General features: G+C 41.9%; 1 protein-coding gene across 8 annotated transcripts in view; it reads left to right on the top strand.

The window, feature by feature from the left end:
• PTPRK (protein tyrosine phosphatase receptor type K) overlaps positions 1-13036 on the top strand; it is a 1183996-nt gene that overhangs the window by 1131759 nt on the left and 39201 nt on the right. For all 8 annotated transcript variants that reach the window (XM_069234833.1, XM_069234830.1, XM_069234832.1 and 5 more), the window contains 3 exons: positions 10193-10324; positions 10422-10547; positions 12589-12752. In XM_069234833.1, the coding sequence (XP_069090934.1) occupies positions 10193-10324; positions 10422-10547; positions 12589-12752 (422 nt within the window). The remainder of the gene's footprint in view (positions 1-10192; positions 10325-10421; positions 10548-12588; positions 12753-13036) is intronic.

Here is a 13036-nt window from a genome sequence, read left to right on the forward strand (position 1 = left end):
CACCACCTACCTTATTTGTGAGAATCTCCTTTAATGACCTCAATCCAGTCTCCGTCAATATACTGAATAGCTTCATATTGCACCAATTTTCGAGTAAATAGTGCCAGTTGTCACCACATAGATGTCCTACCCAGCTTCCTGTGGCACATTTTGACCACCGTTTTTCAAATATCTTAATAGCACCAGATACTTCCTCCTATGTGCTATAATTTCTAAGCAGAATGCCATTGCACCTTCATCCCCTCTGTTACTAAATCTAGGTTAGTGCTCCTCACTGCAGTGTAATAGAGGGGTATTTATTCTGCACATGGTATTCCTGATGAGCTTTACATTTTTCTTTGTCCTGCTATGACATTCTGCTCTGGCATTATGTAACATAACATATAGTAGTTCCCAAAGTGCGACTACTACATTTGTAGGGGTGGAGCTTGATGCCCTGTAAAATAGCCAGCACCTCACCCTGGCTGTTGAGAGTACTGCAGGTTGGTGATGGTACTTGCTGACACCTACAAATGCACTGATTGAATTCAACCTTGTTTTTAATTTGAGATTCAGTGACTAAACTGAGAGGAAGAAAATAGAAAGGGTGTTGAGTTTAGGAGAATTGGTGCTCAAAGTGTGGAGGTGTGTGTATTATCTTCCAAGATTCGCAAACGGTGCACTCCTGAGGGACTACACCCCTAACTCCCAACTGATTGGCTAACCAAACACGCAAACAATATACAGAAGAGGCACTCGTTAAATAATTAAATGTGTACAGTTATAAAGTGTCAAAATATCCATCAAAGTCAGTGTGAGCAATCTTAGATAGTTCCAGTGACACCAAACGGAGTATCACAGAATAGTGTCAAGTTCATTTCAAAAGGAAAGATGCGTCAGTAGTCTCCAGCGTGATTCATCAATCTTGAGATTTATTGTCTCTGTCCCATCTCTCGTTCTTCCAATGTGTAGATACACATGAATCCAATAAATCAAGCAGTCATCAAATTTGCCAAGGAATCATGTACTTGATGTCTCTCTGATCAGACCCCACAGCCAACACTTGTTTAGTCTTGGGACCACCCCATCGACTTCATCAGGGCTGAAATTTCACCAAATATTTCACCAAATATAGACCACATAAAGCAAGAACTGCCATCAAGTACTAAAATAAATATTATACCCTTCACCATAATGAGGTGGGATTGAAGATTAAAAGTAAGGAAAAGTGTTCCTAAGATTTTTGGTTAACATTTGTGAAATCTCCAATGGAGCCCAGATCAGTAATAGTCACCCCACACCATGAGCAACACACGATAATAATCCAGGAGTGCCATAAATCATGCTTTAGCCAGACCCATGTAAAAGGAAAAAGCTATCTGATATCCTAGGGCATAGTAGTAATTTTACAGAATATTCCAACATCATTAAAAATCAAAAAGTATTAAAAATGAGTGCCCATGCATTAAATACTAGTGTGAACGCCAAATTAACGATCCAAAATGTTACCTCAGAAGCATACATGTCATGCGCCAATAGCTAGGTTTGCTAATTAACATGTTTCATATAAGAAAACATTGTCGAAGCTCACCATTTGAACATTCCAGTATTAGAGACACTGCTCCGGCATCCAAGTATTGTGCCACAAATCTATCAAAAACAACTTCCTATTAATGTCGCTGCAAACTGAGCAGTAACGCTAGTGTGTGAGCTCTGACACGGCAGAGTGAGTGTTCATATATCAGGAATACTCGGAACTCTAGGCTTAAAGAGACTCACCTGAGTTATGTAAATGCGAAAAAATGCTGCCGAAAGAAATCAGAACGTGTAGCCTGGTCGTAAGTACGCTAACTAGTGCCACGCCCAGAAGTGCCTCATTTATTCACTAAATGGACATAAAAAAGTACTTTAGAGCTCCGTTGCTGAAGTCCCACAGCCTAAATTTAACGCACCCGGAAGTGCCTTCATCTCAACACGTTGTGAACAGAAAGGAAGGACTGTTCAGCTCCGTCTCTGACATGGAGAGTTACAAGTGTTTTTAACTCTTTACTTGTTACAGAACCTAACCCCTGATACAAATCCAAAGCATGGGTCCTCCACCATTCCAAAATATTTTATTGCCTTAACATACTTTATAAAACATATATTTCAAATCGTGCCAAACCAAAATTACTGAAGAAACTTTACATATTACCCTAACGCATACCAGCGATATGATATTTTAAAGAAACTAATCATTCAGTTTCGTGCCAAACCAATATTTAAAGAAATCAAGAAAGGACCAAAGTTGTCCCATTACGTGCCCACCATCTTAAGTGTAAAGAGAATGAAAATCACTGCTATTCTGCAATTAAGTGACCATTATCCATGTAAGATATTTGTTTTAATAGTTGATAGTGTTTCTATGAGTATGTATCAAAATAGATAAAACACCAAACGCATAATTGAAGGTGCAAACTGTATCCTAATGGTATATCAAATTAAATGGCCGTGAATATGTTAATAAACATCACACTAGTAAAATATAGTGCATACATATAGTATATGTCAATCTACATAACAATAAAGCTGATGAAAAAATTGTAAATGTACTTGAAAAAGAATTGTTCCGACGATTAGCCTCATAGTATATCTGGTTATACATAGTAAATACTAAATTAAAAGAGAGATATATACATAGACCCTGTTATATACCTGTAGGAGGCTGGCCTGGCCTGTAGTGGTTACCAGAGGTACTTACACCTTGTGCCAGGTCCAGTTATCCCTTATTAGTGTAGAAGAGGTGTTTCTAGCAGCTTAGGCTGATAGAAGGTAGCTATGGCAAAGCAGCTTAGGCTGAACTAGGAGACATGTAAAGCTCCTACTATACCACTTGTGTCATATGCAAAATATCATAAGAAAACACAATACACAGAAATACTAAAAATAAAGGTACTTTATTTTTATGACAATATGCCAAAAGTATCTCAGTGAGTACACTCCATATGAGGATAAGTTATATACACAAGATATATGTACACAAACCAAAATTAGGTAAGTAATAGCAAGAAAAGTAATGCAAACAGTGTAGAATTACAATAGATTTCAATACGAGCACATAGGTATAGGGGCAACGCAAACCATATACTCCAAATTTGGAATGCAAACCACGAATGGACCCCAAACCTATGTGAGCTTGTAGAGGGTCGCTGGGACTGCAAGAAAACAGTGAGGGTTAGAAAAATAGCCCACCCCAAGACCCTGAAAGATAGGTGTAAAGTGCACCTACTACCCCCAGAGAGCACAGAAGTCGTGATAGGGGGATTCTGCAGGGAGAACAAACACCAGCAATGCAACAACAGTGGATTTCCGGACCTGAGTACCTGTAAGACAAGGGGACCAAGTCCAGTAGTCGCGACAGTGTTGAGAGTGGGCAGGAGCCCAGGAAATGCCACCTGAGGGTGCAAGGAAGCTGCCACCGGATGGAAGAAGCTTAGAGTTCTGCAAGAAAGAAGAGAGCTAGGGACTTCTCCTTTGGAAGACGGATGTCCCACATCACAATGAAGCTTCCAGAGGTGTTCCCACACAGAAAGACCGCAAACAAGTGGAGAAGTATAGCTCAATGGTTAGAGCGGCAGACCCTGATGCAGAAATCTGGCCTGGGACCAGGGTTCAATTCCCGCCTCGGTGGGTCTTGGGCTCAATTTCCTCAGACCTGATAGTTCTCGCATCAGTGCCTAATCTAATTCATGGGTCCCACTCTGTAACTCTGGGCAGTAGCTTGCTTAATCTCCACAACGGCCCCAACAGCGCTGGGATGCCTGGCTTCACCTTGGAGGTTGCCCAGGAGTGGGCACCTCACAGGGAAAAGCCAGGAGGGGTTCCACAGCGGTATGCGTACAGCGCCTTGAGACCCTAACGGGTGAGTAGTGCGCTATACAACTACGAAGTTTACAGTTTAAACAAGCCTTGCTAGCTGCAAGGGTCGCGATAGAGGTTTTTGGATGCTGCTGTGGCCCAGGAGGGACCAGGATGTCGCCACTTGGAGGAGGAGACAGATGGGGCGCCCAGCAACTCAGGGAGCCCTCACAGAAGCAGGTAGCATCCGCAAAAGTACCTGAACAGGCACTTGGAAGGAAAGTGAACCAGAGTCCACGTGAAGTCACAAAAGGGAGTCCCACGAGCCAGAGGACAACTCAGAAGGTTGTACACTGCAGGATAGAGTGTCGGGGACCCAGGCTTGGCTGTGCACGAAGGAAATCATGGAAGAGTGCACAGGAGCCGGAGCAGCTGCAAATCACGCGGTACCCAGCAGTGCAGTCTAGCGTGGGGAGGCAAGGACTTGCCTCCACCAGACTTGGACTGAAGAGTCACTGGACTGTGGGAGTCACTTGGACAGAGTTGCTGAGTTCCAGGGACCACGCTCGTCAGGCTGAGAGGGGACCCAGAGGACCAGAGATGCAGTCTTTTGGTGCCTGCGTTAGCAGGGGGAAGATTCAGTTGACCCACAGGAGATTTCTTCAGAGCTCCTTGTGCAGGGAGGAGGCAGGCTACCCCCAGAGCATGCACCACCTGGAAACAGTCGAGAAAACCGGCAGGATGAGGCGATACAAGGTTGCTAGTAGTCGTCTTGCTACTTTGTTGCGGATTTGCAGGTGTCCTGAGCAGTCAATGGTTGATCCCTTGGTAGAAGGTGAAGAGGGAGATGCAGAGGAACTCTGGTGAGCTCTTGCATTCGTTATCTAAAGAATTCCCCAAAGCAGAGAGCCTAAATAGCCAGAAAAGGAGGTTTGGCTACCAGGGAAGGAGCATTGGCTACCAAGAGAGGTAAGAGCCTATCAGAAGGAGCCTCTGATGTCACCTGCTGGCACTGGACACTCTGAGCAGTCCAGTGTGCCCCCAGCACCTCTAAATCCAAGATGGCAGAGGTCTGGGACACACTGAAGGAGCTCTGGGCACCTCCCCTGGGAGGTGCAGGTCAGGGGAGTGGTCACTCCCCTTTCTTTTGTCCAGTTTCGCGCCATAGCAGGGCTGGTGGATCCCTAAACCGGTGCAGACTGGCTTATGCAGAGATGGGCACCATCTGTGCCCATGAAAGCATTTCCAGAGGCTGGGGGAGGCTACTCCTCCCCAGCCTTCACACCTATTTCCAAAGGGATAGGGTGTAACACCCTCTCTCAGATGAAATCCTTTGTTCTACCTTCCTGGGCCAGGGCTGCCTGGACCCCAGGAGGGCAGAAACCTGTCTGAGGGGGTTGGCAGCAGCTGCAGTGGAGACCCCGGAAAGGCAGTTTGGCAGTACCCGGGTATTATGCTAGAGACCCGGGGGATCATGGAATTGTCACCCCAATACCAGAATGGCATTGGGGGGGACAATTCCATGATCTTAGACATGTTACATGGCCATGTTCGGAGTTACCATTGTGACGCTATACATAGGTAGTGGCCTATGTATAGTGCAACTGTGTAATGGTGTCCCGCACTCACAAAGTCCGAGGAATTTGCCCTGAACGATGTGGGGGCACCTTGGCTAGTGCCAGGGTGCCCACACACACTAAGTAACTTGGCACCCAACCTTCACCAGGTGAAGGTTAGACATATAGGTGACTTATAAGTTACTTAAGTGCAGTGGTAAATGGCTGTGAAATAACATGGACGTTATTTCACGCATGCTGCACTGGCAGGCCTGTGTAAGAATTGTCAGAGCTCCCTATGGGTGGCAAAAGAAATGCTGCAGCCCATAGGGATCTCCTGGAACCCCAATACCCTGTTACCTCAGTACTATATACAAGGGAATTATATGGATGTACTGGTATGCCAATGTGAATCGGTAAATTTAGTCATTAGCCTGTTAGCGACAAATTTTAAAGTAAAGAGAGAGCATAACCACTGAGGTTCTGGTTAGCAGAGCCTCAGTGAGACAGTTAGGCATCACACAGGGAACACATATAGGCCACAAACTTATGAGCACTGGGGTCCTGGCTAGCAGGGTCCCAGTGACACATAACAAACATACTGACAACATAGGGTTTTCACTATGAGCACTGGGCCCTGGCTAGCAGGATCCCAGTGAGACAGTGAAAACACCCTGACATATACTCACAAACAGGCCAAAAGTGGGGGTAACAAGGCTAGAAAGAGGCTACTTTCTCACAATACCCCCTTATTTTTAGTGCATCTATATAATGTACATCCTAACTCTGTTGAAAGGAAAAAAAATCATTATAAAGTTTACATTAAACCAGAGATCATTATCACCAACTAAGCTTAATCTCCCAGAAAGTATTCCAATTCACGATCAGTGTTGAGACCCTCCTCCACTGCTCAGAGGCGCAATATTCACAATGCCTCCTTTCTACGCAGGGCTAATTCCCGATTACCCCCTCTGGGATCTTTCAGTATATGTTCGAAACCAAAAAATTCAAAAGTTTTCCGGGTGCCCTGTGCCACACATATTCTATGTGCCACTAACGGATACCTAATGTCTTCATGTAGCAGTGCTCTGGCATGTTCACTGATCCTTACTTTGAGCGGACGAATTGTACTCCCCACATAAAAGCGGTGACATTTACAAGAAATAATGTAAACAACAAAAGATGTGTTACAATTCATGATAGACTTAATCTTAAAGGTCTGTCCCATATTGTTGGTGAACTCCATTTTTCCATGGCAGGCCCATCTGCATATTCCACATTGGCCACAACTAAAGAAGCCCATCCTATGGGTGGACAACTAATCATATCCCCTTTTTAATAACGGAAAACTAGGGCTAGGGAAATTCTTCAAGGATCTACCTTAGCGATATGTGATCTCCGGTTTGTTGGTGATGAAACTCCTCAAAATTTCATCCTGCTGCGAAATGTACCAGTGTTTATAAACAATCTTCCTCAACATTAGGGAAGTACTAGTATAATCCGTAACTAGTCTCACCTTATCTGTGTCTTTCTTGAGAACAGAATGTTCCCTGGGCTTAAGTGTATCACTCCTAGGGATATGTCTTACTCTGTGTTGTGCTCTCTCTATAGTGCGCTTCTGGTAACCTCTCTGTTCAAAACGTCTGCCCATTTCTTCAATGCATGCGTAAAATTCTTCACTCTTACTGTGATTACGTCTTGCTCTTACCATTTCACCATAAGGTATTGATGCAATTTGATGTCTTGGGTGTGCCCTTCTATCGTGTAAAATAGAGTTGCAGGCTGTTGATTTGCGAAACAACCTACTGTGTATACTATTGTTCTCAATGAATATTTCAACATCCAAAAATTGGATACGTTTGGCACTGTACTGGTAAGTAAACTTCACATTCATCATATTAGAATTGAGAAATTCACAAAATTCAATTAATTGTTCAACACTGCCCGTGATGCAATTATCAGTATAACGTCCCCAGTATAATATATACGTCTGCTAAAGTGCGGCATCCGGACCCCAGACCCACCTCTCCTCAAACAAACCTATGAATAGATTTGTATAAGAAGGAGAAAATTTCGAGCCCATCGCCACCCCTTGTTTCTGTCTGTACCAATCCTTATTAAAGAGAAAGAAATTATTGTTAATAGTTATGTCAACCATTTCAAATAACATCCTCGTGTGTTCCCATGGACTGGCAGATTTTCTGTTAAGAAACAACTCTACCGCTTGTAATCCCAAGTCATGTCCTCTGAATGTGTGTAATGACAACATCCAAAGTAACCAATAACATATTTGTATCCCATTCCACATCACTCAAGATGCTGAGAATGTGTGTTGTATCCTTAATGTACAAAGGAAGATTATTAACAATTTATTGTAAAAACAGATCCACATACTCAGACAGTTTCTCAGTAGGTCCTGCAATACCTGAAACAATGGGCCGTCCTGGTGGGAAAGGTAATTTCTTGTGAATTGTTGGTAAGGTGATTAAGCACGGGAACCTCGGAAGGTCCACCTTAAGATATAGATACTCATCCTTATTCAACAACTTAAGCTAATGCCAAGTCTTCAATTTGTTCTGAATTATATTTGATAGTCCAAAATTGGGATTAAACGTAACCCTCTCATAACATTGAACATTACTCAGCTGTGTGTGAATTTAGTCCTCATAATCCAATTTGTTCATAATCACTACATTACCTCCCTTGTCCGCCTGTCTGATCACTATGTCTTCTTTCTGTTGGAGCTCTCGAAGTGCTTGCTGTTCTCTACAGTTTCAATTGGAGGTAATATTGCAAACCCTTCCTCAGGACTTATAATCATCCAAATCTCTACAAACCAAATCGTAAAAGGTATCCAAATTATTGTTGCTGAAAGACCTAGGCACCCACCGTGATTTTCTTTTGAGACCACTACTAACACTGGCTGCATGCATAATATCAAAATCTCAAGATTGATGAATCACGCTGGAGACTACTGACGCCTCTTTCCTTTTGAAATGAACTTCACACTATTCTGTCATATGCAGTTTGGTGTCATTGGAACTTTCTAAGATTGCTCACACTGACTTTGATGGATATTTTGACACTTAATAACTGTAACATTTAATTATTTAACAAGTGCCTCTTCTGTATATTGTTTGCCTGTTTTGACAAAACCGAGAGCTCTGTGTCGGCCACAAAAGCTTCTGAAAGTAAACCTTTCATAAGTTGTATTGACACACTTTCCTGCCATAGGGGCAGCACTCAAGAACGTAGTAGACCTAGTAAGCATATTATTTTGACGAAATAGACAACCCGAGGGAACCATTTTGGCATGAATGATGAAAGATCCCTGGGGATTCTCTATCTGGAGTGCCTTTTTGTGAAAAAAGATCTTTTTCATGACAGTATTTGAGTATACTTTATAATCCACAGTGACACCTTTCTGAATTTCCCTAAAGAACATAGGCCTTGTGTAGGAACTTCACTTTACTTAGGTGTGTAGGGAAGCTTCTTCTGCGCAAATACTTGGTTAATACTTGACAGATGTGAACCAAAGCACCCGCCGGTTTCTTTAATGTCTATTTGTTACAAAGTGATTTAGATGCAAGTCCAAGAGTGCAGTTCAGAACAGTCATGAAATGTAATTCCCATACATATTCTAAGGATAATGAGGATGTATTACTGTACAATACAACAGTTAAATTGGTTATTAAAAACCTCAGCCACGCTGGCATCAAGCTTTATATTATATGTTTTTGCTAACAAACTATAAAAGAAATTGGTATGGCTAAAATGTCTTGAAAAATTAAATAGTGTCAAATGTTTTAACTATCTTTGGATAATATTAACTGGTCAAGGCAGTGGGCTCAGCCAGCAGACTTTTGAAGGGGGCAGGATGGAAGGTAAAGCGTGGATCATGGAGGTAGGGGGGAGATAGTATCACATGGAGTGAAGCTAGGCAGGTTGCTGATGATTGTACTGCGGTGCAAGTTTTTAAAATGATGGATAACTATCCATAATGGAAATCCTTTGTTGGGACTGAGACAATTTGTTGGTAGTAAAAAAGGTCGTAGTAGAGCTGGTGATAACGATTCCAGGTCACCAGAGTTGGGTGAGGTCTGAGGCTTTTCCTTGGACTTCTTACATTCCAACTTTTAGGATTCTGAATGGCATTGGAGAATATGCTGGTGCTAGACTATGGTACCAAGTTGACAAACCTTGTTGATTTTTCTAACTGGACAAATCAGATTATGACGTGACAAATCATTTTGCACACCAAAGTTTAACCTGGGAGAGAAAGGGTACCCCTTGTAGAGGCAACGGACAGTCAAAATCCTAATTAATAAAAAAAAGAATTGGTAGAATTTTACCCTCGTAAATGTAGAAATGGAACCAGTTTAGTGGACATTTCAAAATGGCTGATTTAGTCTTAGTTGGGAGTTTGTAAGCATTCCTGGACCTCCCTGCAAAAGTAGATGTCAGGCCCATTAGCCCTTAGCAACGTGTATAACCAACACCTTTACTTGAGTTATAAAAGAGGTTGTCGATTCACTATCTAGAAGAACGGTTTGCCAGCTCCGAAGTATTTGAAGGGAGGAATTTTTAGCAGCTGGATAAGAGGCTCCTGCTGTTGAGATAAAAGCACCAAGAAGTAATCATGGTAAAGACCAGAACGGTCCCACACATTTCCACAGATATTAAGTATTCAGCTGATTACTAGCAGACTCAGGAGGTGCTTGCAAATGTACCATTTTATGCTGCATAAAGGTGATTTGACTTGAAAAGCTGTTAGTATTCGCTTCTTTGTTGCAACTCCTCTCTGCTCCTTTGCTTTACAGAGCTACAGGCAGCCTGCTGCTTTCATTGTCACACAGCACCCATTGCCAAACACTGTCAAGGACTTCTGGAGACTAGTGTACGACTACGGCTGCACGTCACTGGTCATGCTGAATGAGGCAGATTTGTCTCAGGTATGGGATTTTCTTATGCTCAATTTACGTTTACTTTTAGTTGTGATATTAGAATTGGCACCTTACCATACTACCTTAACGTGCTTCTTTATTGCAGGGCTGCCCACAGTATTGGCCCGAAGAAGGGATGCTGAGATACGGCCCCATCCAAGTGGAATGCATGTCGTCTTCAATGGACTGTGACGTGGTGAACAGAATTTTCAGGATTTGCAATCTGAACCGAGTAAGTTGACCTTTAGCGTGTAGCTGTGCTAACTTAAAATCAGTTGCGTCCACTCACATCGGTACCCTGTTGAAAGTTGGAGTGAAGTGGGTTCTAAAAGTGACACTTTGAAATTGCACTGGCAATTCAAAAACAATTAGTTCTCATAAGGAAGTTGTACCTTATTTAAAATGTCAAGTATCCGGAATTCCTGTTATATTTATTAAGCACACATTCACTGCAGCATCTTGGCAATGGCAGCAAAACGTAAATGTAGAGCAGTGGACAAGGGAAAACCACTCACAGCCAAGAAAAATACATGATCTATCACGTACAGCAGAAAGAATAATAAGGATGAGGGCTACAGAATTAAGCGTATGTTTAGAGGCAACTCATTCCAGATTTTAGGCCTCAGTATCCGGAAAGACCTTCTTCCAGCTTCTACTCCAAGCAGCTTTCAGAGGGAGGGAAGACATAGAATGAAGAGTCCCTTTACGACATTAACTGGATACTGTGTCAGTGAAGAAGAAGTGATTAATCTTAAACTTATGCTTTTTGTTTTAATTTAAAAAAATCTTATAGTTTTCTGATAGATAAATCCGGGGTCAAAATATCAATTACTTTTTTATGTTATGATCGAGGGAGACTTCGCTCCCAAAGATCCATCCCATGAGCCCAACTTCCTTCCCTTAATCCCCTGTTCGTTTTAGCCTCTACCCTTTTGTTACCAGGTAAATTATTCTTTCTCGATTTTATTACTCGATTTATGCTGATATTTCGCTTCCTAATGTAATTTGGTCTTTTCACCTCTTAAACATCCAAGGAGTGGGTAGTATGGGAGCTTCTTTTTGGGATCCAGATGATACTCCTGCTTTTAGCCTTTGCTATAGCAGACTTCTTCCACCCCAATTCGGACACCAAATGTAGATTTAATAACATTGGGGCATACAGCATTGCCATTTCAGACAAAGGACTCTAGGGTGCTCAGTTTTTGGATCATGGAGCGCCCTTCCATCACTTGCAACTAAGATAGCATGATGGCACTTTATGGCACCAGTTGCGGCCTCGTCTGTCTACTTACTTTCTCCACAAACAGAATACTGAAACACACTCAATATCTGCAAATCAATTGTCTTGATGGAAGCTGTATTGTTAAAGAATGCCTAATAATATCATCAGTTCTCCTTTTGCCACAATAGTTTTTCCAGAGCTCAATATTGTATTTAATTAGAACATTTCAGTACACCTGTCCTGCATAACCGTAATGTATTGGCCAATTAATGCTTTGTCCAAAAATGGGGATATTACCCAAATTAGACTCTAATTGAGAGCCCCCACATCTTACTCTGTAAATATAGGATCGCTGTGATTATGTCCATGTGTACTTTGCGTCAGATGTGGCATCTTGTCAATGAGAGTAGTTATTCACTCATAAGAATTCTACCTGGTGTTCCATTTAAAACTCCAAATACTCGCAATAATCAAAGTAAACTGGCCATACAATGTGACAAAAAGTAGTGGGGGGATCACGTTTCTATTCCAGTACTTATAGCAAGAGGAGAAGCCAGCAACAAAAGGAGGTGAACTGTTGGTTACCTTTTATGTAAGTTTGAACGAAGCAAGGTTGAAAAAGGATATATTCAAAAGTACCATAGGACAGAATTGCTAATTTAAAGGAGTGGAATGCATGTACAACTCCAAAGTAATGCAGAGTAGGTTGTATCATTTTAACTAGGGAATTTGACAGACTGGACATGAGTTATTGCTATCCAGCGCTGTTTCTTTGGTAATTCTTTTTCTATGTAATATGATTTTAATTGTGCTTAGTGTTTTTCATACTCCTCTTTAGGTGTGCGGGTTGCAGTTTCGATACTCTAGCATTCCGTTGTGTGTAAGATTCATATTGCATAAACATCTTCATACCTTCACTTTGCTAAATTGCGTTTTGTAATATGCTTGTGTTAATTTGTAGCATTGATTTTGCCCTTGACACTAGCTTATTTGCTAGCATGTTCCTTTAACAAGTAGTTGCAATAGTATGTAATGGTCTTATTTAACAAAGCCGCAGGAAGGCTATCTGATGGTGCAGCATTTCCAGTACCTGGGATGGGCTTCACACCGAGAAGTTCCAGGTTCCAAGCGGTCATTCCTGAAGTTGATTCTCCAGGTTGAAAAGTGGCAGGAGGAATGTGATGAAGGCGAAGGTCGTACCATTCTTCACTGCTTGTAAGTAATTGAAGAGTACATTTGCAACTTGAGTGTATTTCTAATCCAGTGTTTTTTTTTAAAGTTTTCATTAGCCTGCATTTCTTTTGTTGAACAATTCCCTTGGAGATCAACTCATTGATTTCTGTGATACGTTTTAACATCTTCAAACATTTGGAGTAAAGATGACTAATTTCCTTCTTTTCATTTGGTAAGGTAGACTTCAAAGATAAAAACACAGTTGCAGCCCTAAAGAAACAGTTTTCCAGCTGAGTATGGGAACAAAAATTGAGGCCAAAATCTTA

The sequence above is a fragment of the Pleurodeles waltl genome, chromosome 5, assembly GCF_031143425.1.
Source record: "Pleurodeles waltl isolate 20211129_DDA chromosome 5, aPleWal1.hap1.20221129, whole genome shotgun sequence".
In the NCBI taxonomy this organism is placed as follows: domain Eukaryota; kingdom Metazoa; phylum Chordata; class Amphibia; order Caudata; family Salamandridae; genus Pleurodeles; species Pleurodeles waltl.